General features: G+C 43.8%; 1 protein-coding gene across 4 annotated transcripts; it reads left to right on the top strand.

Annotated features, from left to right (window-relative positions):
• The first annotated feature begins 3,509 nt into the window (after window positions 1–3,509).
• LOC108272471 (hook microtubule tethering protein 2) lies at window positions 3,510–25,390 on the top strand. Of its 4 annotated transcripts, none has more exons than XM_053684744.1 (22): window positions 3,519–3,894; window positions 7,200–7,282; window positions 7,833–7,905; window positions 8,057–8,107; window positions 8,589–8,721; window positions 9,008–9,075; window positions 9,826–9,888; window positions 10,707–10,787; window positions 11,875–12,038; window positions 12,758–12,898; window positions 13,157–13,358; window positions 13,552–13,662; window positions 13,818–13,905; window positions 14,863–14,929; window positions 15,725–15,862; window positions 17,951–18,038; window positions 19,906–19,940; window positions 20,056–20,132; window positions 20,281–20,384; window positions 21,076–21,183; window positions 22,143–22,214; window positions 22,745–25,390. In XM_053684744.1, exons 1-22 carry the CDS (start codon window positions 3,850–3,852, stop codon window positions 22,874–22,876), a joined length of 2,124 nt encoding a protein of 707 aa, XP_053540719.1. In that variant the 5' UTR covers window positions 3,519–3,849; the 3' UTR covers window positions 22,877–25,390. The 4 variants fall into 4 exon arrangements, 2 of the variants coding, with proteins under 2 accessions (XP_053540719.1, XP_053540718.1); XM_053684743.1 differs by having other exon boundaries at window positions 3,524–3,894; window positions 20,056–20,138; XR_008397616.1 differs by lacking the exons at window positions 21,076–21,183; window positions 22,143–22,214; window positions 22,745–25,390 and having other exon boundaries at window positions 3,510–3,894; window positions 19,794–19,940; window positions 20,281–20,377.
• The last annotated feature ends 576 nt before the right edge of the window (window positions 25,391–25,966 follow it).

Here is a 25,966-nt window from a genome sequence, read left to right as displayed (position 1 = left end):
TACATCACAGTGAAATTCTTTTTCCACTAGGGATATGCAAAGAAAAAAATTTGACTGTACTGTAATGTATACGTGACAAATAAAGACTCATCATCATTATCACTACATCACTACCCTTTAGTCATTAGTTGGCCTGCTAAGGACCTGGAAATTTCAAAATTAAAACCGCACTTTGACTTTAATAAATATCCACACAAATATCTTAATATAAATATACATTTTAGGCTAAATAATGTTCCTCTTTTATTATTTAAAAAAAATAGTTAAGGAAATGAAATCTGTACTGAGGCGATCTGTGATTCTTTACAGAACCCCCTGCACTAAAGCTATCCAAAACTGCCCAGTGTGCATTTTGGATCTCAAAACCAGTTGCACAAAACACCAAGAGGTGAATTTTCCCATAAGTTTATCTTTAAGTATCTTTACGTTTAAGTGAATCTCTTCTCTCTTTCATTGAGTATCAGATTTCTGTTAAGTAACCTCTTGAAACCCGTTGGATAAAACCTTTGACGTGAACTTCATTTACGATGAATTAAAGTGACTCAAAAGATGACTGTGGAGGTTCCACAGGTTGGCTGAGTTTCTGGAGAAGGTGTTTGAAGAAGAGGATGCTCCAAGGTGAGTTTTTCATAACGGATAAAAGACCCTCTGAGAGATGAAAAGGTACTAGGAGAGTACAGATGAAAGTATAGAGAGTTAGATGACCTTGACCTTGTACACAATGTAATCATGCTCTCTTCATCTTCTTGTTTCTTTCGTCTTAAACACTATGATCTGCTTCACTGTGTTTCATCAATACACTTCACTTGTATTTAATCATTGTTTATCACTCAAACACCCAGGACATCATCTTATGTTCTACTGATCTGATCTGGCTATCGGACACGCTGTAATCTGATGTCTGGACACTCTTAAAAACGGGTGAGTAAACCTGAATATTTTGTGAAACAGTGGCACCTAGTGGTCATACCTAAAAGTGCTGCTTATGTACATGTTAGTTTGGGTTACCTGACTAAACGACAACTCAGGTACATGTGCTGTTATTGAAAAACAAAACAAACAATTAAATAAAATAACAATAATAATGATTCTAGTAAAGTAAAGTAGTAATTACAAAACATGATTAAGAAAGTATATAGTGGAAAAAAATATTCAAGTAGCAGATTAAATGTTCCACAGGATCAGAATTATAATTCAGATTAAACGGTGATGAAGATGATAATGACGACAGCGATGACAACAATACCACTGATAAAGATGATAACGAAGATAATGACGATGACAATAACAACGGCAAAGGTGACGATGATGATGATGATGGCGATAACATTGATAAGGATGACGATGATGACAGTGGTGACAACGATGATGATGACGATGACCACAAAAATGATAATGATGACCCCGACAACAATGACATTGATGAAGACAAAAATAATGACAATGAAGATGATGACAATGACAGTGATGATGATGACGATAACGAAGATAATGACGATAACGACAAGGATGACGATGACAGAGGCGACAACGATGATGTCGGCGATGATGACAAGGACAGCAAAGATGACGATGATGATAATGGTGACAGCAACAACTGCAACAATGATGAAGACGACAATGATGATAATGAAGATAATGACAATAACAACAAAGATGACCATTATGATGATGACAGTGATGATGACGACGATGGCAGTGATGATGATGATGGCAGTGACAATAATAATGAGAATGACGATGAGAATGAAGATGATGATGACAATGGCAGTGATGATGATGATGGCAGTGACAATAATAATGAGAATGACTATGAGAATGAAGATGATGATGACGATGGCAGTGACAATAATAATGAGAATGACTATGAGAATGAAGATGATTATGACGATGGCAGTGATGATGACGATGGCAGTGACAATAATAATGAGAATGACGATGAGAATGAAGATGATGACGACGATGGCAGTGATGATGATGATGGCAGTGACAATAATAATGAGAATGACGATGAGAATGAAGATGATGACGATGGCAGTGATGATGATGATGGCAGTGACAATAATAATGAGCATGACGATGAGAATGAAGATGATGACGACGATGGCAGTGATGATGATGATGGCAGTGACAATAATAATGAGAATGACGATGAGAATGAAGATGATGACGATGGCAGTGATGATGATGATGGCAGTGACAATAATAATGAGCATGACGATGTGAATGAAGATGATGACGACGATGGCAGTGATGATGATGATGATGATGGCAGTGACAATAATAATGAGAATGACGATGAGAATGAAGATGATGACGACAATGGCAGTGATGATGATGATGGCAGTGATGATGATGATGGCAGTGACAATAATAATGAGAATGACTATGAGAATGAAGATGATCATGACGATGGCAGTGATGATGATGATGGCAGTGACAATAATAATGAGAATGACTATGAGAATGAAGATGATGATGACGATGGCAGTGATGATGATGATGGCAGTGACAATAATAATGAGAATGACTATGAGAATGAAGATGATGACGACGATGGCAGTGACAACGATGACACTGATACAGACCGACAATGATGATAACAAAGATAATGATGTTGATGATAACAACGACAAGGTTGATGATGATGATGACGATCACAGTGGCGACAGCGATGATGACAAGGACAGCAAAGATGAAATGATAATGAAATGAACCACAATGATAATGATGACAACAACAACATTGAAGATGATGAAGATGACAATGATGAAGATAATGAAAGTGACGACAACGACAGTGACAACAGTTATGATAGTGATGGTGATGATGATGATTATGATTACAGTGATGACATTCATCTATTTTTTTATACCACTTATCCTTTTCAGGGTCACGGGGAAACCTGGAGCCTATCCCAGCGAGCATGGGGCACAAGGGTACATCCTGGACAGGGTGCCAATCCATCACAGGGTACAATCACATACACATTCACACACCCATTCATACACTACGGACACTTTGGACATGCCAATCAGCCTACCATGCATGTCTTTGGACTGGGGGAGGAAACCGGAGTACCCGGAGGAAACCCCTGCAGCACGGGGAGAACATGCAGACTCCACACACACAGAGCCACGGTGGGAATCGAACCCCCAACCCTGACGATGAGGTGAATGCGCTAACCACTAATCCACCGTACACCCCACAGTGATGACACAAGACTACCTTTCAACAGGTAAACTTTATTCTGATATTAATAAATAAAAATAGCTTTTTACGTGGTTTTAGTGTGACAAAGCGGGTTTTTATGGCGAAGTGGGTTATTTCGTTGAAAACAACAATCATAATAATAATAATAATAATAATAATAATAATAATAATAATAAATGTGACAAAATGATATCAATATCAAGGTAAATTAGGTCAGAATACACTTTTCTGAGATACTGTAGATATTGTGGTCTTTTTTTAATGAGGTTTGTACCCTTTATTATTATTTTTTAAATAATTAAACATAAAGCTGATATGAAGTATCTGATTGTGTGCTGTACCACTTAATGTGCTGGAATTCTCTTATGTAACCGATACAAAACAACAACAACAATAGTGAACACGTCGCTATGGCAACGCGCGAAGTACGGAAACCCGCGCGGGAGCAGAGTTTTAAAAAAAGAAAAAGAAAGAAAAAAAGGCGCGTGCGCCGAAACGCTGATGTCATCGACCTGCTGCGCGTGAGAGTGTCACTCCGCAACAACAATTTAAAACTCTCTCTCCCTCTGTGTGCGTCTCGCGCGCCGTTGTTGTTAACTCCGTGGTCGCTAGCTCCGTGTGTTTCTCTCTGCCGTTATGAGCGAGGACAAAGCCAAGCTGTGTGACTCTTTACTCAGCTGGGTGAGTTACCAACCAATTCGCTTCAAATCCACCGACTCGCACTCTGTCCTGCGCTAGTTAACTCCCTGTCCCCTCGGGCTACCTGTTAGCCCGGTCAGACTAGCATGCTAGCACAGCTTAACCTACCTAGCATCGTCTTTCACCGTGTTTATTGTTCAAAACACACCGGTTTACACACCGCAGGGATTGATAACGGGTTTATGAGCTGATTCAGGTGTATTAAAGAAGATAAATACACTGAAAAGTGCTCCAGAAGTATACAAGTTCCAGTAAACAGTCCAGCGTGGAACAGGTGCAAACCGGGCACTTCCGGGTTTAATGCCTACGTCACGATTCACGATGAATCATACGTTTCATGATGATAATTATAATAATCATTTAATTCCTCAACATTTTAAATGCAGCTCAACGTGCTTTATAGTGTGAAGTACTTTTAAAACGAACAAACAAACAAATAAAAGTAGTAAAAAAAGTAGATGATAATAATAGTGAGTTAAATGACCGTGTCAGTGCCACAAAGAGGAAAACAATAGCAGCATAAAATATAAAGACATTATAAATCGTATAAAACAATCAACATACACTAATGAATTAAAATATAACATTAGATAGGAAGTCTGAGTAAAGGTAAGGAAGAGAATAAAGGCTCAGATGAAGCGTGATGATTGATTATTGGTGTGATCTGGATCTGTGGAAAAGCTGTATCGAGTTTGTTCAGCGTTTGTTATCCTTGTCGTCTTTTTAAACGTGAAGCCTGAGATACACTGCCCTGTCTCTGTCTGCTTAAATGATATTTAAAATGCTCCACAGGATCGATTAGTGACTCCGGGTCCGTCCGTCGCGTCTAAAGTCTCACCCGAAGCCAGACTTAAGGTGTTGCGTAATCGAGGAAAGGCCACCTCGAGGCAACCTGATGCATCAGTAACACGACGCCAGTCCCCGGTTGTCTCCAACACCGCACCTGAGGAGAGATAGACGCCATGTTCCATGCACACTGTCGCAGTCTGATATTTACACAGTATGGCCAAAAGTATGTGGACACCTGACCATCACATCCACCCATGCGGTTAACTGTCGCGACAACTGTAAAGAAAGTCTTCCTACGGTTTCCCTTCACTGGAACTAAGAGGCCGAAACCCAAACCGTACAGTGGCACGAAACTGATCCAATGTGCCACGTTTCACCTGTTGTTCCACGGAGCGGTGAAATCATGCAAAGGGAAATTGTCCTCAGAGAACTAAGAATGAACACAACGTTAGGAATAAGAAACTGAATTTGGAAATGAACTCCAAAAAATAATAATAATAATAATAAAACTGGGAACGTTAGATCGTTTACTAATCAAACATTTTACCGGGCTCGTACAGACGCTTCATGATTACATTCCAGGACTTTCAAGGACTTCTCGAGCACAGTTTATTTTGTTCTCAAGGACTATACAAGAGATATTATGTTGTCAGATAATGGAACGAGTATGAAATAGTGACTGAAACGCGGTGCATTAAGAGGTCACATGTTCACCAGCAGTCGTTTCCCAGTCATTTCCGAGCTGCTGCTCTGCACCGTTAAAATCCTGATTTATGACCACGACGCCCTCTGACAAAATCACCGTACACATAAGTTAGACAGCGGCTGTGCTGTGATTTCAGCGATAGTTACATGTAAAATGATCGCTCTGAGAGAAAGGGAGAAGCGCATGAATGTGCTGCTCCTCTCTGCCCTCACTGAAGAGTGTTGCTGGAGAGCGAGAGCAGTGTACCTGCAGCGGGAAAGCAGGACCTCGGACTCATGGGGCAGTACTGGCCACTCTCAGAGTAGCTACGGTTTGCCCAAAAAGCCACAAAATTTGTTTCTAGGTGCTTCGTTGAGGGAAAAATTCGCTAAGGGAGTCTGAGAAGTGGACCGGAGCGGTCTCTGTTAAAACGAGGGAGTGCGAGAGAGAGAGAGGGAGAGGAGGAGGAGGATGAGGAGGGGGGACTGCAGAGGGGGAGGGTCATATTTTAAGTGAAAGGATTGTATTTGTGTTCTAATGAAAATAAACACTTTTTACAGTTATTTATCGATTTCGTATTTATTGACTTTTTATCATTTAAGCACGTTTTCAGCACCGGTAGATATTAAATGCTTTAAAGCTGGCTCTTTTCAAGGTTTTTCCAGTTCTTTACATTTCAAAAAGCCCAATTCAAGCACCTTGTACGAAACCCTGATTTCAGTATTTACACACAGCGGTTAGCGTGGCGTTAGCTCTCTGGTAGCGCACAGGAAATCTTTAAAGATTAAGGTAAAGAGTTTAGGTTAAAAGAAGTGTCGTAACCCGTGTGTGCTCTGCAGAAGCAGAGGGATGTGTCGCTTTAACTGCCGCACATACAACATTACTTACGGTATTAACGTATTGACTATACTACTGTTTCAATTATACAGTGGCATCGGCGGTATTCTGGTGTTGAGATAGTACTGTAGTAACCGTGCAACCCTCCTGTACACAAAGCGAGCTCCATGAAGACACGGTGTGTGTGAAGGTTGGAAAGTGGAAGATCTGGAGTGTCCCGCATGAAGCCCTGACCTCAACCCCACTGAACACCTTTGGGATGAACTGGAACTGGAGTCTCCTCACATCAGCACCTGACCTCGACCTCACTAACGCTCTTGTAGTTGAATGATCACAAATCCCCACAGCCATGCCCCAAAATCCCCACAGCCACGCCCCAAAATCCCCACAGCCACGCCCCAAAATCCCCACAGCCACGCCCCAAAATCCTCACAGCCACGCCCCAAAATCTAGTGGAAAGCCTTCCCAGAAGAGAGAGTGGAGCGCGTTCTAACAGTAAAGACGGAATCAATCTGGAACGGGACGTTCACAAAAAGTGCACAAACTTCTTGGCCATATAGTGTATATCAGAAGCTTAGTTAGATAAAGCTTAGTGAGATAAAGTCTGTGACACCGTTATCATCAACATAGTGTGGTTGCTCGGTAACCATATCTGCCGTCTCGTGTCTCGGGTTTGAATCCAAACGCGTATTAAAATCTCAGAAACGTGACGTAACGTACGTGACACTAACAACGGTGGAATCTGTGACAGCAAAATAAATAAAATATTCACGTCATCATTCCTGTGTATTTTAAAGCAGCAGGCTAAGAACTTTCCAGATGTCCGTCTGCCTTTCAGACCTTCTCCATCAGCGGCCTTACACACGGCAACCTTTCTTCAGATGAGCTGTGCTAAATGGAGCAGAACGTTTAAAATGTCTTGATAAGACGCGTGGCGCATTTGTTTTAACAAAAATCTGACCTCACCCCCCCACAGCTACGGACATTTAAGGTGCCATCATGTACGAGCAAACACGACCTCACCAACGGAGTGGCCATCGCTCACGTGCTGCACAACATGTAAGTGTGTGTGTGTGTGTGTGTCCCAAAACTTTGCGTCCTGAATATTCCACTTTTATTTATTTCTTGGTTTAATTTCTTGAACCGCTCTAACATCAGCACATTAGCCTCGCACCTCCAGGGTTGGGGGTTGGAATCCCACCTCCCCGTGGTGTGCGCGGAGCTTACGTGTTCTCGCCGTGCTTCGGGGGGGTTTCCTCAGGGTACCCCGGTTTCCTCCCTCCCTCCAAAGACACGTGGGATGGAACCAGTGCTTTCTTCTCAAATGTCTTGTGCGATATTGCAATTTTTTTTCAACTCGGATGGAAACAAAAGCTATTGAAACCGAAAATTTAGTAAATGTAGAATACTCTCAGACCTGACCGTGAAGAGTGTTTTTGTTTATAAACACACGTCCGTCTTTACTCACGGTGTACGTACACGTGGGCCGTCCCTTTATTTTTTCTTATGCGTTATGTAGGAGAAGTTTTCTAGTCAGTTTTGGGTAAAGAACCAAGATTTGTTTTTGTTTTGCTTTGTGAAACGTGTCGTCCTCTCTACACGCCTCCAGAGACCCGTCCTGGTTTAACGAGGCATGGGTGGGCAGGATAAAGGAGGAGACCGGAGACAACTGGAGGATCAAGGTATGTACGTTCACAGCACAACTAATTCTTCAAACGGAACTATCTAAGACTGACGTAATACCTTGTGTAGGAGAATCTGTTATGCTCCAGTTCATATCTATATTTATATCTATATCCCAGTGTAATGTGACTGTAAATGTGTGTGTTTCAGGTCAGCAACCTAAAGAAGATCCTCCAGAGCATGCTGGAATATTACCACGACGTGAGTACAGTATTTTTATTGTTTATTCCTCGTCGCGCTCGGACGTGACCGGAGTCGTGTCTGATCACGGTGTAAAACAGGACGGGCTCGTGTACGATATTTCAGTGGTGGCTTCATGAAGACAGTTTTTCATTTGGAATCATTTATTGTTTTAATTCTAGGCGAGCCGCTGGAATCTCCATCATCTAATTCCTTTTTAATAAAAGCCGTTAAACTCATTTTATTAGACATTTTTTAGATCCGTTCTTCTGATTATGTAGTCCGTAAAGACTCATCGGCCGTCTGAATCACGTTTAGTAGCAACGGATGTGCTGTTTGAGCTCCAGAATCGGATGAGAGTCCGGCCTCCGTATTTATATTTATTTATATTTATATATGAGATGTAAAACATCTTAAAATTTAAATGGTAACACACTTCAGTTCCATTTTGTTTATTCTAGGGAGCCTATGTTTTCTTATAGATATTCTCTCTCTCTCTCAGGTGCTGGGGCAGCAGGTAGCAGACGTGCATGTTCCGGATGTCTCTCTCATTGGGGAGATGGGGGACGTGGCGGAGCTGGGTCGGCTGGTGCAGTTGGTGCTGGGCTGCGCAGTCAGCTGCGAGAAGAAGCAAGGTAACCTGGGATGCCAGACGGCCGTGCACCTTCCACGCAGATCATTAAGAGCGAGCGTTCACAGGAGTGTCTTTCCTCTGATGAGCTGATTAACTCGTGCTGGTGCGGCTGCAAATAACCGCGCTAATCATTTCCATAGTAACGGCTTTCCTAAAACTCCAGGGTGTCGACAGCCGCGCTGCGTCATCACACCGCGTCATCGTTGATTCGTTTCCTACAACAGCTTGACACATGAGTGTTTTATTCTGTGCATTAATAACAGTTGACTGTGTGTGTCTCCCTGTAGAACACATCCAGCAGATCATGACCCTTGAGGAGTCGGTCCAGCATGTCGTCATGACGGCCATCCAAGAGGTATACGACACTGTTTAGCCATCTCGGGTTTTGTTTTCCGTTACGGTGAAAAAAACTGTACTTAATAATGTCCTCTACCCCAAATGTGTTCCATGTGTGTCCTGTGTCTGCAGCAGAGGTGTAAACCTGTACCCATACCTGTACCTGTTTAGTGCTCCTGTACCTGTATTCAGATTTAAAGTGTGTGTGGCCTGACCTGAAACTTTCAGCGTGTCTGTCCTAGATCCTCCGTAGAGGGATTTCTCCAGAGCGAGGGGAAGGTTTTGTAGGAATTCCGTGGACTTTTCATTGTAACCAGCGAAACGTTTCTCTGCGTTGAAATCGCTGGGACCAGGTCGTCTCTCCCCGCTGTCGAGTACGTCACACACGTTTTTAACATGAGGAGAAAGCTCCCCAACATCAAAGAGACTCTGTTATCCTTCATGCGTGTTTTATGAGACCGTACCGTTCTAAACCCCGTGAGAAATCTTGTGTTTATTCAGTCAGCACTCCGGAAGAAACGTTTTAACGATCAGGAGTCTCGCATGACGCGTACGTGGGAATGGCGAGAAAAATATTTGTACCTAATTGTCTCCGTGTTGTCGTCTGTTTAGAGCACGTGTTTGTCTCGGGTACGTCAGGGCAACGAACCCTGCAGGCTGCACATCTACTGAGTCACGTTTTCAGAGAGATCCTGAGCATGTGACTGGTGTGACGGTGTAAAGTAAAAACCATCTGACTTGTCTAGGGTTGTTTGTGTGTGTTCTCCAGCTGCTTACCAAAGAGCATGTGGAGTCAGGAAGCCCAGACACATATGGAGACTTTGATTATCAGGTGAGTGTGTCACTAAAACTCCCTTTGTACTACTGTAATTTCTTTAGTAGCTAGCTTAATGTCAGCTAGCACTCATCACTCGCCTAAAAGCTAACAGAGAACAGGAATGCTAAACACACTACATCTACCTTCACGTAGCTAATGTCTTTACGCAGCAGCTCATATGTTGTGTTTGTAAACTGTTTCACTATTACGATACTCCGATATAGCCGGGGACTGGACTATTCATATGGTTACATGTTTGTTTGGGGTTTATTTATTTTTTTCATAACTTTTTAAGAATGAGTGAACAGCTTTACGCTGTATAACCTCCTGTTGAGCCGCACATCCGGAGCACTAGCTGAAGAACAAGGAATAATTTAGGTGATTTTGAAGGGTTTATTTCTGCATTCAGGATCGACCTTGTGCTTATTTGGCATAAGGATGAATTTTATTCACCGTGTTGCACCACGCTAGCCGCTCATGCTGCGTCACGTGGCGGCGCAACACACTCGGTGGAAAGCGCTATCCGCCCTCTTCCGCATACCCGAGCCCACAGATTAGGAGCACGGCCGGTTTTGCTCTGTTGGACTCCCGAGCCACGACGGAGACACGGTGCACTGTTAGTCCTCTAATCACGCGACAGAACCACTGTTGTTCTATGCTCCGTACAGAACATCTAAGTAATACCATCCAGGAACTAGATAGTGATGTGTGTGTGTGTGTGTGTGTGTGTGTGTGTGTGTGTGTACGAAAATGGTGTATAGCGTGTGATTTGCGACAGACGCTTATGTAACATTACTGACGCTTGAACTCAGTTTCTCTCTTTCTCTTTCTAGTCGAGGAAGTATTATTTCCTGAGCGAGGAGCTGGACGTGAAGGACGACGCTTCTCAGCGCTGCAGAGAGCTCGAGCAACAGGTGTGTGTGTGTGTGTGTGTGTGTGTTAACAGTGTGCATCTTCGTTTGATTCAGAGTAGCGTGTGTGTACAGATATGTGAATATATCTAGTAATGTACATTAGATGCGGACACAGATGCTAGATTCTCCAAATAACATCATTGTTAATTGTGTTAATTACCATAAGTAGCTATTAAGGCCGGTATTTTAAAGTAAGCTCTTGCAGTGTGTGTGTGTGTGTGTGTGTGTGTGTGTGTGTGTGTGTTATGTACACACAGCCGACCGGTCTGTGTGTCCTGTCTAACAGGTTTTGTCTCCCTGATTTGCTGCTTGCTCATAAAGGGACTGGGTAACATCAGAAGTGTGTGTGCGTGCATTTCAGAGCGCGGTTACAAAGCCCAGATATCTGCTTTGTACTTGATATCATTACACTGAAGATTAGACGTCTTGGTTTCAAACGGAACGTGATCAAAGCGTGACGTCGGGTTACCGTGGCGAAGTCAGTCCAGTGATTTTTGGCCCCGGAGGTGGATACACACACCGCTAGTATTAAAAAAGTCATTGTTCGTGGTAAAATCCCCAGTGCTGAAGTAAGTCCCTATATCTGTCCCTGTAAAGCTTGTCGTAGGGCAGTGTGGGATTCGTCACGGAGACGCGATGTCTGCTATGTGAGTATCTCAGTATCGCAGTTATTAACGCCGAAACAAAAAGGTTTCCTCCGCACCACGGACATCGTGTCGCTTTGGCACTGAGCAACACCTCTCCGTTTATCTGCAGCCCAGCCTTAGCTTTGAGTAGCGCTGTGTCTACGTCTGTGTTTTCTCTCTAACGTCTAAAGCATGGAAGACTCGGCGCGAGGACAAAACAAGACTAACCCCGCTCTTTGTTTACTGCGGCTCTAATCACAGCCTGTCAGGCCTGTGCATGCCACCCTCCAGTGTTCAATGTAACAAAGCTTTATTGACCTTGAACAGGTCTTTCATTATGGCCAGCATGAGAGAAAACAAGCCTCGAGCACTTTATTAGTGAGTTTTAAGACATTCAGTGTAGTTATGTACTTTTATTTGACTACTGTGTGTGTGTGTGTGTGTGTGTGTATGTGTTCCAGCTGTCTGTGCTGATGGAGGAGAAGTCCTCACTGCAGACCGAGGTCCAGTCGTTAAAGGAGAGACTCAGTCACTGTGAACCTCAGGACGCTTCTACCACCATCACAGGAAAAAAGCTACTGCTGCTTCAGAGCCAGATCGAGCAGCTGCAGGAGGAAAACTACAGGTCAGGCTCCCTCGCAGAGCTCCACACTGAGACCCATAGACACGGACTGAGACGTGCAGCTCCACACTGAGACCCATAGACACGGACTGAGACATGCAGCTCCACGCTGAGGCCCATAGACACGGGCTGAGACGTGCAGCTCCACGCTGAGGCCCATAGACACGGGCTGAGACGTGCAGCTCCACGCTGAGGCCCATAGACAAGGACTGAGACGTGCAGCTCCACGCTGAGGCCCATAGACACGGGCTGAGACGTGCAGCTCCGCGCTGAGACCCATAGACACGGGCTGAGACGTGCAGCTCCGCGCTGAGACCCATAGACACGGACTGAGACGTGCAGCTCCGCGCTGAGACCCATAGACACGTACTGAGACGTGCAGCTCCGCGCTGAGGCCCGTAGACACGGGCTGAGACGTGCAGCTCCGCGCTGAGGCCCGTAGACACGGGCTGAGACGTGCAGCTCCGCGCTGAGACCCATAGACACGGACTGAGACGTGCAGCTCCACGCTGAGGCCCATAGACATGGGCTGAGACGTGCAGCTCCGCGCTGAGGCCCATAGACACGGACTGAGACGTACAGCTCAGCGCTGAGGCCCATAGACATGGGCTGAGACGTGCAGCTCCGCGCTGAGGCCCATAGACACGGACTGAGACGTGCAGCTCCGCGCTGAGACCCATAGACACCGACTGCAAATGATGTGTGTATGTGCGTGTGTGTAGACTGGAGACCAGCCGTGATGACCTGCGTGTACGGAATGAAGTTTTATATAGAGAAGTGGCCGACCTGCAGCATCGCAACGAGGAGCTGACGAGCCTCGCCCAAGAGGCTCAGACTCTGAAGGACGAGATGGACATCCTTCGGTACAGACACGTGTTCATATCAATTTTATATGTTTTACACTGTTATATAGTACCACTGCAAAAGTTGAGTAAAAACAAAAACCTTCACTAAAAACCTTCTGAGTAATTATAAGGAATAATATTAATGTTAAGTTGATTTCATTTGAATTGATTGAAGCCAGTGAAAGGCCTTTAGCTGTAGGAGGAAACTCGGGGCATTGGGGGTCTCTTTAGGTTAGGCTCATGACTAAATCACATCACGCTGCTTCTTCCTTTCAGGCACTCGTCGGACCGCGTGAGCCGCCTGGAGGCGCTGGTAGAGACGTACAAGCGTAAACTGGAGGATTTGGGAGACCTGCGCAGACAGGTGCGTCTGCTGGAGGAAAAGAACACGGTGTACATGCAGCGTACCTGCGAGCTGGAGGAGGAGCTGCGCAGGGCTAACGCAGGACGCACACAACTGGAGTCCTACAAGAAACAGGTACAGCCCCCACACACACACACACACACACACACACACACACACACACACATGTGGGACAGCTGTGAGCATGTAGTCATCTTGGAGAAGTAATGTGAGATTATGGCATGTCCTCATATATTATACACTGAGGAACCCAACATAACGTCCTGCTTCATGACGCCTGACTTTCATATCTCTCCTGCTTGACCAGGTGCTTGAGCTTCACACCAAACACTCGTCAGAGGCCATGAAGGCTGAGAAATGGCAATTTGAGTACAGAAACCTTGACGACAAATACGAGGCTCTGCTCAAAGAGAAGGAGGTACGACACGCACTGTGGGTTAAAAAAACTGTGTTTTGGTCATACTATGATTCCAATAACATGCCTAAGACTTACGCGTGTGCGTGCGTGTGCGTGCGTGTGCGTGCGCGTGTGTGTGTGTGTGTGTGTGTGTGTGTGTGTGTGTGTGTGTGTAGAGGTTGATATCTGAGCGGGACACGCTGAGAGAGACGAACGAGGAGCTTCGCTGTGTTCAAGTCCAGCAAAAGTGCCTCAATCAGGCAGGTTAGTCGAGATGAAAATAAATACAAAAACAGTTGAAATGCAAATCAACGTGTTGTGCTGTTTTATAAAACAGAGTTAGTCAAGACTTGAGAGTTAACAATCAGTAGAGTAGTTATTATAATCATAAATTAACAATATAATAATAGTCCTCTCTAAAACTAAAATACTAGTTATACTAGTAATCATGCTAATACTAGTACTACTACTACTAATAATAATAGTTTTTTATTTATATTTCACTTTTGACGTGCTTTACAGACCGCGAAGAATTAATCAAATTATAAATAAATAAAAATCATGTAAATAAGTGGTTAACCACAGTGCGGTTGAATTCTCGAGTCTGATTGGTCAGAAAGTGTGTGCATTCGTTCATTATTAATGTGCTGGTTCTGATACGTTATCGTTTCTATAGCAACCCCTCGTACGGAGGGCTTGTACGGCGGATGCGGCTCGTAATCTAGCACTAATGATAAACGGGTTTAAAACGGTGTTGTGTAGAATGGTGAAACATGTAATCAGTGATGAGAAATATTTTTTAGCTGGGGAACATTCACAGAAGGAGTCTCGGGTGTCGGCGCTTTACACGTCGTGCTGCGTCACTTTAATCCTAAATCGGCCAGTTAGGAGCTACTTTTAGCCCTTACTGTAAATATGGCCCCTGATTTTGGTCAGATTGAACTGGCCTGAACCTGAAGTTTAATTTAGGTGAGTGTGCACGCTGTGTGTTACGGCAGTATGGCGGTGTACGCTGTGTGTTACGGCAGTATGGCGGTGTACGCTGTGTGTTACGGCAGTATGGCGGTGTACGCTGTGTGTTACGGCAGTATGGCGGTGTACGCTGTGTGTTACGGCAGTATGGCGGTGTACGCTGTGTGTTACGGCAGTATGGCGGTGTACGCTGTGTGTTACGGCAGAATGGCGTGATGGTGACGGGTTTCTGTGTGTTGACGCTTGCAGGTTCTCTGGTTTCTGACAGCGGCGCGGTGGGAAACCTGGCGTCTGAGATCATGCCCACAGAGTTCAGGTAAACACACATACACAAACCCTCATTTACATTCATATGTGTGTTATTTACGTGCAAACATGCCCCGACGATGTATGTAGCTGGTTGCTGTGGCTAAATTATTTACTAATTCAGGACTGTGAGTGTAGTATTTATTGTTATTGATGATGCAGATAACGAGGGAGATGACTTGAACCATGAATCATGACTGTGTAAAATTTTACACTTTAGTTTGATGCAGCAGGACGATGCAAAACTCTGAGCATCCACGCCCTTTACGATCAGATCTTTCAAGTGGGGTGCTCGGTGGCTTCGTGGTTAGTACGTGTGCCTCGCACCTCCGGGGTTGGGGGCTCGAATCCCGCCTCCGCACTGTGTACGCGGAGTTTACGCCCTGTGTTCTCCCCGTGCTTCGGGGGTTTCCTCCGGGTACTCCGGTTTCCTCCCCCAGTCCAAAGACAGATCGGTATCTCTAAATTGTCCGTAGCATGTGAATGGGTGTGCGATTGTGCCCTGTGATGGGTTGGCACCTCGTCCAGGGTGTCCCCCGAGTCCCCTAGGGTAGGATGGATGGATGGATGGATCTTTCAAGTGCACGTGCTTTTAAAAAATTAATTAATAAATAAATAATAGTGTCTAAACAATTGCACTTCCTGTTTGTGATGCATCATGTTCAATAAGCAGTGGTCGAACCCTGATGAATTACCGACCCTGTTATCTCCGTATTTCACTCTGAAGGTGATATTCATCTTGACAGCCCTCTCTCTCTGTCTCTCTCTCTCTCTCTCTCTCTCTCTCTCTGTCTGTCTCTCGAAGGGAGACAATGGTGCGTCTTCAGAACGAGAATAAGATGCTGTGTGTTCAGGAGGAGACGTACAGACGGCTGCTCGGTGAGGTGCAGGCCCAGCTTGAGGAAGCACAGCGCAGCCAGAACACACTCGAGACCCAGAACAGGTTCTCTTTCATCATCATGATGTGTCAGGGTTTTTTATTTCGAGTGAAGGGTATGCGTAAAATCCATCAGCATTTAGGTCAGTTTCCGAAAACTATGTATGTGTGAGCATGCCTACGCTATATATATGTGTGTGTGTGTGTGTGTTTATGTATGTGTTTGCGTGCATCATTTCCCATCCTCAGAAGACAGTGTGGGCTGATAAAGCAACAGATTGCATCACAAATGTTGCCCACAGTCTGCATGCCTGGTAGGGGTGAGATTTACGGGCTATTGATGCACTTTCCATTAAAAAGAAAGAAAGAAACCATTTGTGATGAGGTCATTTATGTGTAAACGCCGTATGGTAGTGCTTTATACAGAAGAGTGAGAGTCCAATCCCACACAGCATGGGTTGTGTGTGTGTGTGTGTATGTATATGTGTGTGTGTATATACACACACATATTATTTATTTTTATATATATATATGCATGCGTGTGTGTGTGTGTGTGTATATATATATATATATATATATATATATATACACACACACACACATATATATATATATATATATATATATATATATATATATATATATATATATATATATAGATATATAGATATAGATATATATAGATAGAGAGAGAGAGTACTGTGCAAAAGTTTTAGCACCCTATTTTGATTAATTTTTTTCTAACGTTGTAATATTTATATTTGATGACCTTATCGAGTCAGTACAAAAACATTTTCGATTCACAAACATCAGTTTCTGTGCAGTAATAAGACGCGAGTGCGACAGTCAAAGTCTCCAGAAGAACCGTGTCTGGTTCTGTAAGACTCTCAGTAACACTTCATTATAAAACCGCACCGATTCTACCTCAGATTGATGATGCATTTTTTTTATCATTAGCAAAGGGTCGTCACACCAAATATCGCCTTTGTTTCATTTATTACTGTTTACTGCTCTTCATAGTATTTTTTTTTAATGGAGGAAACATTTTAATTTCATTACTGTTGAAGGCATCTTCGCTCTACAGCGTTTCTTTGCATGCGCCTGAGACTTTTGCACAGTGCTGTACATTTTTAATCCATAAATATCAGTTGCTTTTGGTCGTTTGGTTTGAAATGAGAGAACGGGACGTGGAAACATTTGGACTTGTTTTTAGTAACTAACAGAAGAGGTGCATGTGCACAGTTTTTTGTTCTACACCATGAGCTGGGTTTGTGCGCAGGGCATGGTCCTGCTGGAGCAGGTTTGGGCCTCTGAGCTCCAGTGAAGGAGAACTGGATTATTCTGTACACCTGTGTGCTTCGAACTTTGTGCTAACCGTTTGGAGAAGTAACGGTCATATGGGTGTCATGGTCAGGTGTCCACACACTTTTGGCCTTCTAGTGTATTTTGGCGTATACTTTCCTTGTGTGTTACAGAAACAGCTTGCGCGTACTCTCTACGTATTTACATTTCCCAGAAAGAAAAAACATGCTACTCACTCCTTTCATTTTAATGTCGAACTTCAAAGTACCGGTTAGAAATCTCGAAAGTCTCTTCTTCTCTCACCTCGCCAGTGACTGTACGCTTTACGTATAGATCAGTCTAACTCCCACGCATCTCACTGCCATTTCAGTTTAGACCGTCCAATCAGATTCTTCTAGAACTGTCAAGAAGTTCTAGACGAATCTAGAACTGTGACGGTTCCTTATCTGTTCTTATAAATCCTTTATTATTATTATTATTCTTTATATTTCTCTTATAAATCGCTTAAATCCGTCACGCACTTCTGAGTACGTTTAAATAAAGTTGCACCCTTGTAACTTTCACTCGAGTACACTTCTGGTTTCAGTTTTAAGACGTTGTTACATTATCTGCACTTTCATCTGCACTTTCAGTCTCTTTTTCTCTGTGCGTTCTCTCCTCCCCTGCGTGTGGACCCAATGTAATGAAATTTCACTTATTTCTGTCAGAAATAATGTTGATCATCTACAGTCATCTAGAGCTTCACAAACGGTTCTAACCACTCTCACTCGTTCATTTCTCTCTCTCTCTCTCTCTCTCTCTCTCTCTCTCTCTCTCTCTCTCTCTCTCTCTCTCTCTCTCTCTCTCTCTCAGGTTGAGTCAGCAGCAGATAGCCGAGCTGCGTTCTCAGGTCGAGGACCTACAGAAAGCTCTCCAGGAGCAGGACAGCAAATCTGAGGACGTGAGTTGTTCATATATGTATATATTCACACACACACACACACACCCTTAATTTGCATGTACACACACACACACCCATTGGTGATTGATGCTTTGTCGGCAGTCACTCTTGATTCACAAAAGTGCGTGAAAGAATAAAATGTACACAACTCCCTCTCTCGTCTCTCAAGTGGTCTTTGTTTGTTTCAGTAGACTTGCCCTGGAGCTACGACGCCCATGTAGCATGTAACAAATTCTGCACCGTATAGCCACCAGCTCATAGCCACTCGTTTAGCATCGCGTCCCAAACAAGAGAACTGACCTCAGTGACACCGTGTGTATATAAACGGTTTCTTTTAAAGCAGAATCTGTTACTCAGATTTGAACCGGTGTTATCAACAGAATTAATTCTTCCAAACTCTAAGCCTAGGAAATGTGGAAAGCCACGCCTCCTTTAAGCAACTTTAAGTTGTGCTGATTTAGACATGCAGTCTTGCTTGTTAGCGACGTTAGCGCACCGTCCCCATTGGCGCTGAGATGAGGAGGGGATTGTGTACTCTTTCGTCTGTGATGGATCTGCCCGTGTGAGTACTGGTGGGTCTTTACACGCATGATCTCGTCAGATCACGGTTGATGATTCGGCTCGGAGGTCGACGTGTCATTTGAAGTGATTTCCTGCTTATGATTTTGAAACGCAGAGTGTAAATGTACTCGGGATTGCTGCTTGTTTGATGTGTGTTTGACATGATAACACCTTGTTTGCTTTGCGTTGTGGTGAACTTACGAATGAAACTCCTGCTTGATTCTGTCTCTCCCCGCCGACCCTACCCAATCCACCAATCGGCTGCTTCTTAGGCCATCGTAAGTACCGCCCATACACGCCTGTCTGCCTGCTGTTAAGAGTTATTAAGTGTACGTTAGGGGTTGCGCTAACCAATAGGACATGTGGAATACACAGCTTCTCTGCAGTTTCTCTAACATTCTCATATAATGATGTAAAATTGTGAAAACTAGTCATGCAACCCCTACTGTATGTTTACACTTTATCTATAATCCAGGGGCATCAGACTCCAGTCCAAATCCAGTGAGAAATGATCGTGGTCAGTGTGGCAAAGAGAGACGTCACGGTGCATTAAACCCACACCGCACTAATGTTCCGTATAGTTTGTGTCCGGTCCATTTTTATCCGTTTATTTTTCTTTCCCCGTATGCAACAGTTCTCCATTCTGATTGGTCAGAAGGTGTCGGTTAGTGCGGCTGGTCTTTAAAGTCACAGGTTTTATATTAACGCGCTCGTTCTGACACCTTATCGTTTCTCGTACGCTCCACAGGTGTTCAGTGACGATACAAATTGTTGGAGTCTCCAGGGTCGGCGCGTCGTAACGTGTTTGTTTTGTTTTGTGTGTGTTTTTTCTGTTCGAGGGAGGGGGGAGGCTGGTTTATAGCTGCTGTAGCGTAAGTGAGAACGGGAGCATGTCACGTGGATGTTCCGCAACATTAACTGTAACTATGAATGGATGAATTTTCGATCCCGACGTATTGTTCTTGAATAGAATAAAATGAACAGCGCACTGTTGTGTGGTATGAGAGGAATAAAACACTTCGGAACAGAATCAGCGTCGGGGTGGGAACAGTCACTTCACTCCGTTTGGATTCTTTTATTTCTTGCGTATCACACGTTCGGTTCACTGTGACGTCACTCGCTGCCACTGACTTGCGTTCATATCTAAAAATATAATAATAATTGCTTAAACATTCATTTTATATGCATTTCTAGTGTACAGGAAGCTCTGCTTTAATTGCACCACTGTTGGACATGATGATGATGATGATGATGATGATGATGATGAACTCATATCACACCCTTTCTTTCTCCTCCACTCCTTCAGTCATCTCTGCTGAAGAAGAAACTGGAAGAGCATCTGTGAGTATGTGGTCAGGGGAGTGAGTGAGTTACAAGCTGACCAAGTGTGTGATCAGAGGGGGTCTAAATGTGTGTGTGTGTGTGTGTGTGTGTGTGTGTGTGTGCGTGCGTGTAGAGAAAAGCTACATGAAGCCCACTCCGATCTGCAGAAGAAGCGAGAAGTGATCGATGACCTGGAGCCCGGCGTGGACAGTAACAGTAATTCACATTGCAGTATTAACACAGCATTGATACACACTCCTCCGTTACTAACCGAACGCCTTCCCTCTGTGGCGATTACAAAACGAGGAGTTTAGAGCGGTAGAGAAATAAACACGGGTCTCGCTTGTGTGTCTCTCAGTGGCGAAGAAGATCGATGAGCTGCAGACGATTCTGAGAAAGAAGGATGAGGACATGAAGCAGATGGAGGAGAGATACAAGTGCTACATGGGAAAAGCTCGGACGGTGAACACACACTCACACTCTCTCGCTCTCTCTCGCTCTCTCTCTCTTGCAAGAGATAAATATTTCAGCAGTGTGTTGATGCCACTCAACTTCATCAATCCTTTAGCTTCTCTAATACTCGAATATATAACGAAACCTTTATTATTATCCTTATTATTGAGGAATAACAAGAAAAACCACTTAACTTGATTATTCTCACGCCTCTTAAGTTTGGCGGACACGTTTACCCTGAGATTAGAGCTGAAGAGTAAAGGGTTAACGGTTTTGCGTAAGGGCCTGACGGGAACCGTGTGTGTGATCCTTGCCGAGATGTGAACTGCTTTCAGTTACTAGCACAAGAACCTTAACTACTGACCGCCCACTGAGTTTATAGAACATGTATGCACTGCAAATACACTGCACACACACATACACCTTTTACTGGCAGATGCATGTTGAATATTGTGTGTGTGTGTGTGTGTGTGTGTGTGTATACACACTTGACTCAGCACTGTAGCTGCATTTAGCTGCTCCTCGATGCTCAGTTTCGTTATTACGATGGTTTTCTTCTTTGTTCGAAATAGTGTACTGTATTTCACCTGCAGTCTGTAATCTGGAACAATTTAACTTTCTGTGACTGTCCGCATCATTCAAGCGTGTGTGTGTGTGTGTGTGTGTGTGTGTGTGTGTGTGTGTGTGTGTGTGTGTGTAGGTGATAAAGAAACTGGACCCGAAGCAGAAGCCCAACTCTGTCGGTCCTGAGGTCCAGGCCTTGAGGAACCAGCTCTCGGAGAGAGACAAGAGAATCCAACATCTGGAGGTGAGACAGCACTCTGAGGTTTGTGCTGAGGATTATGGGTAAACGGTCACGTCCTGTGACTGACCGATTGCCGAGATGGATGATTCCTGAGGCTGTGCGGTTTAGCGGGACGTCTGTGCCGATGAGGCTCTGGAGAAAACGTGTCCCGTAAAAACCCCTCAAACGAATTACACACGCAAAAGCACCCGATATAAACGATTCTTTTCCATCGCTGCTGTTCGTGATCCACACGTACCTCCTACATCACTACATTTATTAAGAAAATATTCAGATTTATTAAGAAAACTTGTAAAGCTCTTAATATCACAATAACACGGATTATAGATTATAATCTCCTTCATACCATGTGTAGTGTGATTTCCGTGTGGATATTGGAGCATGCTGCTATGATTACTTCTAAAAATGGAAGCCGTGTAAGTCTGCGCTCATTTTTACGACTCGTTTTTCAGCCTTTTTTTTTTTTTGTGCATGTTTTTGTGGAATTGAGTTTTTTCACACCCTGGGACCCAGAAACGCCTTCTCACCACTGCTCTGAAATGAATTTTTTTCTTTCTTTTCTATGACGCTAATACAGATTTTAATGTTGATACCCGGTAACATCAACCGATTTTAACTTTATACAGACCGAAAATGAATGTTGGTTCCCTGTGACGTCACTAGTGTGAGTGTGCATTGCTGCTCCTTACTTAGACATGACACATAGCAAAACACTTCTGGGTAACGCTAACACAGCTTCAAAACAGCCCACGTTCCTAACCTAGACTCTCAGCGCTTCAGCAGCGGTGTGTCACGAGCGCCCCCTAGTGTTCTGCAGTGTACTCGCGCTTTCAAATACTGCTCGTCTCTCTCTCTCTCTCTCTCTCTCTCTCTCTCTCTCTCTCTCTCTCTCTCTCACACATGCATGCAGTATTACTGCACAAACAATAACACTCATGCTGTGTGTGTGTGTGTGTGTGTAGCGTGATTTTGAGAAGAGCCGGTCCAGACATGATCAGGAGGAGAAGCTGATCATCAGCGCCTGGTACAACATGGTAAGAAATCGGTCTCTGATCTAGAACAGTATTATTACTTTTACCCCCTAATCCCGTCGTTACAGCTCTGTAGCGTGAACTAGATGAAGTTTCTGCTGTTGCTCATAAAAAAATCAAAAACATTTTTCTTTTCCGTCAATTGACTGTTCAGAGTCGATAAACACACGCACCCTCTGATTGGCTGTTTATGAAGGTATCCGAGTCGTGATTGTATGCGTTGCCATACGTGTAACTTGTTTCCTGGACGTCCCACAACGTTCAACGTAACTCTAAACGGATAAAAATAAAGGTCTGATGTGTTGTTCTTTTAATAGAAAATTTTCTGTAAGAGGAATAAAACACTTCAGGGTGTGCTTTAAAATAATAATAATAATAATAATAATAATAATAATAATAATGAAGGTCACAGTACTCTGTGTAGTAGTGACTCTGCTTCATCACACCGCCACGTGGCTGATTATTTTCCTGTAACAGACCGACACAGCGTGATTTATTCCTCCTCTTCTCCTCATTGTGATGTCTGTGTGTAGGGAATGGCTCTCCATCAGAAGGCGGTGGAGGAGCGCGCCAGTTCTCCTGGTCAGGCTCAGTCCTTCCTCGCCCAGCAGAGGCAGTTCACACAGGCACGGAGAGGCCTGAGCGCTCGCCTCCAGCCCAGATAACACACACACACACACACACACACGCACGGTGTGAGTTTAATACGCCACACTGTGACTCCTGCCTTAAACTCTCCTCTCGCTGTTCTGCTGTGAGACTCTTCCTGTTCCTCCAGAGGATGTGACCCTACATGCTGCTGACTGCTGAAATACATCTCTCCCTTTTTTTTTTTTTTTTTTTTTTTTTTGAAGATGGACTAGGAGTGAGGAAAGGGGGGGGGTGTTGTCGTCCGTCCTCTCCTCTCCTCTCTTTAATTGAATAAGATGAACAGGGTTCAGTTTAAAAGTGCTTTGATCTGCCGCCGTTATTATTTGAGTCAAATTTTTCTCTTCGCAAAGCGAGCGTCTATAAAACCGCCTGATCAGTCGGGAATCAGGACTTTATCGCTTGATAGTTTATTTGTTCTTGCTGCGCTTTACTTCTTTTCTCTTTCTCCGTCTCTGTGTATTAAGCCGATCAGTGTTCATCATCATCATCATCTACAGATGAACACGAAGTCGAGGCATGTGTCTGAGTTTCGAGGTTGTTGGTTTTTTTTTTTCTTTAATCACTTTGATTTTAACATTTTCCTATTTCCTCTGTTTAGTTTTTATTCTTTATCTCTTTTAACTATTCTAGATAGAGTTTTAGTCAGATTATTATTATTATTATTATTATTATTATTATTATTATTATTATTGGCACTTCCTCTTTTCTTTTTCCTTTTTTTTTTTTTTTTTTTTTTAAATCCAGTCGTCTTTTAGCACCTTAGCAGAAGTAAAAATGCGTAGACGGTGATGAAGTAGCTTTTCTTTAGTAGTACGATCCTGTTTTTGTGTGTTTTTTTTGCCGTGACACTGTGAGAGTGAACACAGCTCGGTGCCTTTCTCTCGGTGACCGCTCTTCCCTGAGAGCGTTCGCTACTCCACTGATGGACGATCTCTAGCTGGGCTCCGTCACGTGGACGAGAACGAAAACCAAAAACCAGCACGTTGATGATATTCTATCGCTCTGCGTCTCAGTCTCGGACTGCGTCTAATTTATTCTCATGACCAGGTTTAATCGCTTACCTCGGAGCATGTGCACGCCAACACGCTGGAACTTCAGCGCACTGACCCGAGAACATAAGTGTTGGCGTTGCACCATGTCTCCATGTGTAGTTTCTCCACTTCGAAAAACACTACGGATTCCACGATACCAGTCACACAACGAAAGTGCAGGACGCGAACGGCAATACGACCGCGTTATTAATATCCTCACCGTGAACGACGTGAGCGTTCCCAGACGGCTTGTGGACGTGCTTGTAAACACGCAGTACCCGACTGGATGCTGCTTCCTCTTGCTCCTTGTGAAATACTTTTAGTTTTGCGTATCGCGTCAGGAGTACGGTGACGTGAAGGTTTCGCCGTATCGCCCGCCCCTGAACTCGAAGCCGTCTGCAGTTTATTTCTAACTAACGAACCACCAGAAGTCCGTCGAGCCCTGACGCAAGCGACGCCGCTGTCCCACCGTCACGACGGGGGTTTAGTAAAACCTCGTTCCCCTCGCTTACAGATATTCAACAGCGTCCGATACGTGAGCTGCGTTTTAACCCAGCTGGAGATCTGGAACAGTGAGGACATGCTGAAAAACTAATTATACACCATGTTCTCTGTACTCCAAAGACGCACTCCCTGCTGAAACAACAACAACAACAACAACAGAAACCCTCATAGAATTTGTAATGGTTATAATGGGAATTATATTGGTTTTAATGGAAACTGTAATGGTCCCTGTGGACCTCTACTGGTAATTTGTTGTTGTTTCTAATGGTGGAATGTTCTGTTCTGTTTCGCTGATGGTTTGTAATGGTGTTTGTAGTGGAAACCATTAGAATTTCTGTCATAGTTTCTGTTGATATTGTTGTTGTTTTTTTGCAGAACTGATTATATTTACAGGTAACTGCAGAATTCTGGTGTTAGGCTTTTGTTCTTTATTGTAGCGAATATCTCAACCGAGTGTAACTTAAACGAGCTACAATGGATTTTTATTTTTATTATTTTTAAGTGATGAGCATACCAAAGTACGATGATTTGATTTTTCTTTTCTTTTTTTAAAGCTGTGAATGGAGGTACGTGATGTTGACACTACTGTTTAGATTTAACACTAAAGAACTGTTTTCTGGCTCCAAAGCGCTTGAACAAGATAACCCAACATGGCTCGTGCTGAAAGAGTGACCGAGGGACCTGTTAGCTTCCGTTTACTAGGGGTGTGTGTGTGTGTGTGGATTGATTTTGGAGCTGTAAAGTCTTATGAATATGACTGTATTGGGGTTTTTTTTGTGTGTTTTTACACTGTTTCATTCTGAGGTGTGTTGATTTGTGTGTGCATGTTCATTATTTGTGTGTGTGTGTGTGTGTGTGTGTGTGTGTGTGTGTGTGTGTTGAATGTAGCTGGGAGGTGATGACGGGTCGACACTTGGGTTGTACACCATGTTAATGTTCAGCGTTTTTTTTTTCCCTCCTGCAATAAACATCTGACGGATCCAGACATCAGAACGCGTCTGGAGTGTGTGTCGTTATTGAGTGTTCATCAGTTTACTTCCTGCCCCTGTCGAGACACGTTTAGAGAACATCACACGACGCTGCTGCGGCTCAGCTCTTCACACATTCTGACCAATCAGAACTAAGTTTTCTAGAACCGCAGCTCCGACCGTAGCACAGGTTTACATTTAATGCGCTCGTTCTGATGCGTTACCGTTTCTATAGTAACAGCGCACTCACACAAACATTTTGTTTTTAAAGTTGTTAATAATTGATACGGTGAAGTTTTCTGTAAGGAGACGTTTATTAACGTTTATGGAAGGAGTCTCCAGCGTCAGGGCTTGGTGAAGGTCGGAGGTAAAGCTGTAAGGTTTTCAGTAGAGAGAGAGACACTATATAAGGTAAGCTGTTTATACTATAAGTGAGGATGGAGCAGGAGCCAGTTTGTTTTACGTAACATTAAATGTAATAGTAAACGGACAACGAGTACTGCTTGTTGATTAATGACTGAAATGTCATTGTTGGGACGTTACTGTGGTATAAGAGGACTGAAACACTCGAATTTGGGGGGGTGACAGTAACTCTGCCCCA

This window comes from Ictalurus punctatus, chromosome 12 (assembly GCF_001660625.3).
Source record: "Ictalurus punctatus breed USDA103 chromosome 12, Coco_2.0, whole genome shotgun sequence".
Lineage (NCBI taxonomy): Eukaryota > Metazoa > Chordata > Actinopteri > Siluriformes > Ictaluridae > Ictalurus > Ictalurus punctatus.
This window is presented reverse-complemented; position numbering and strand designations above follow the sequence as displayed.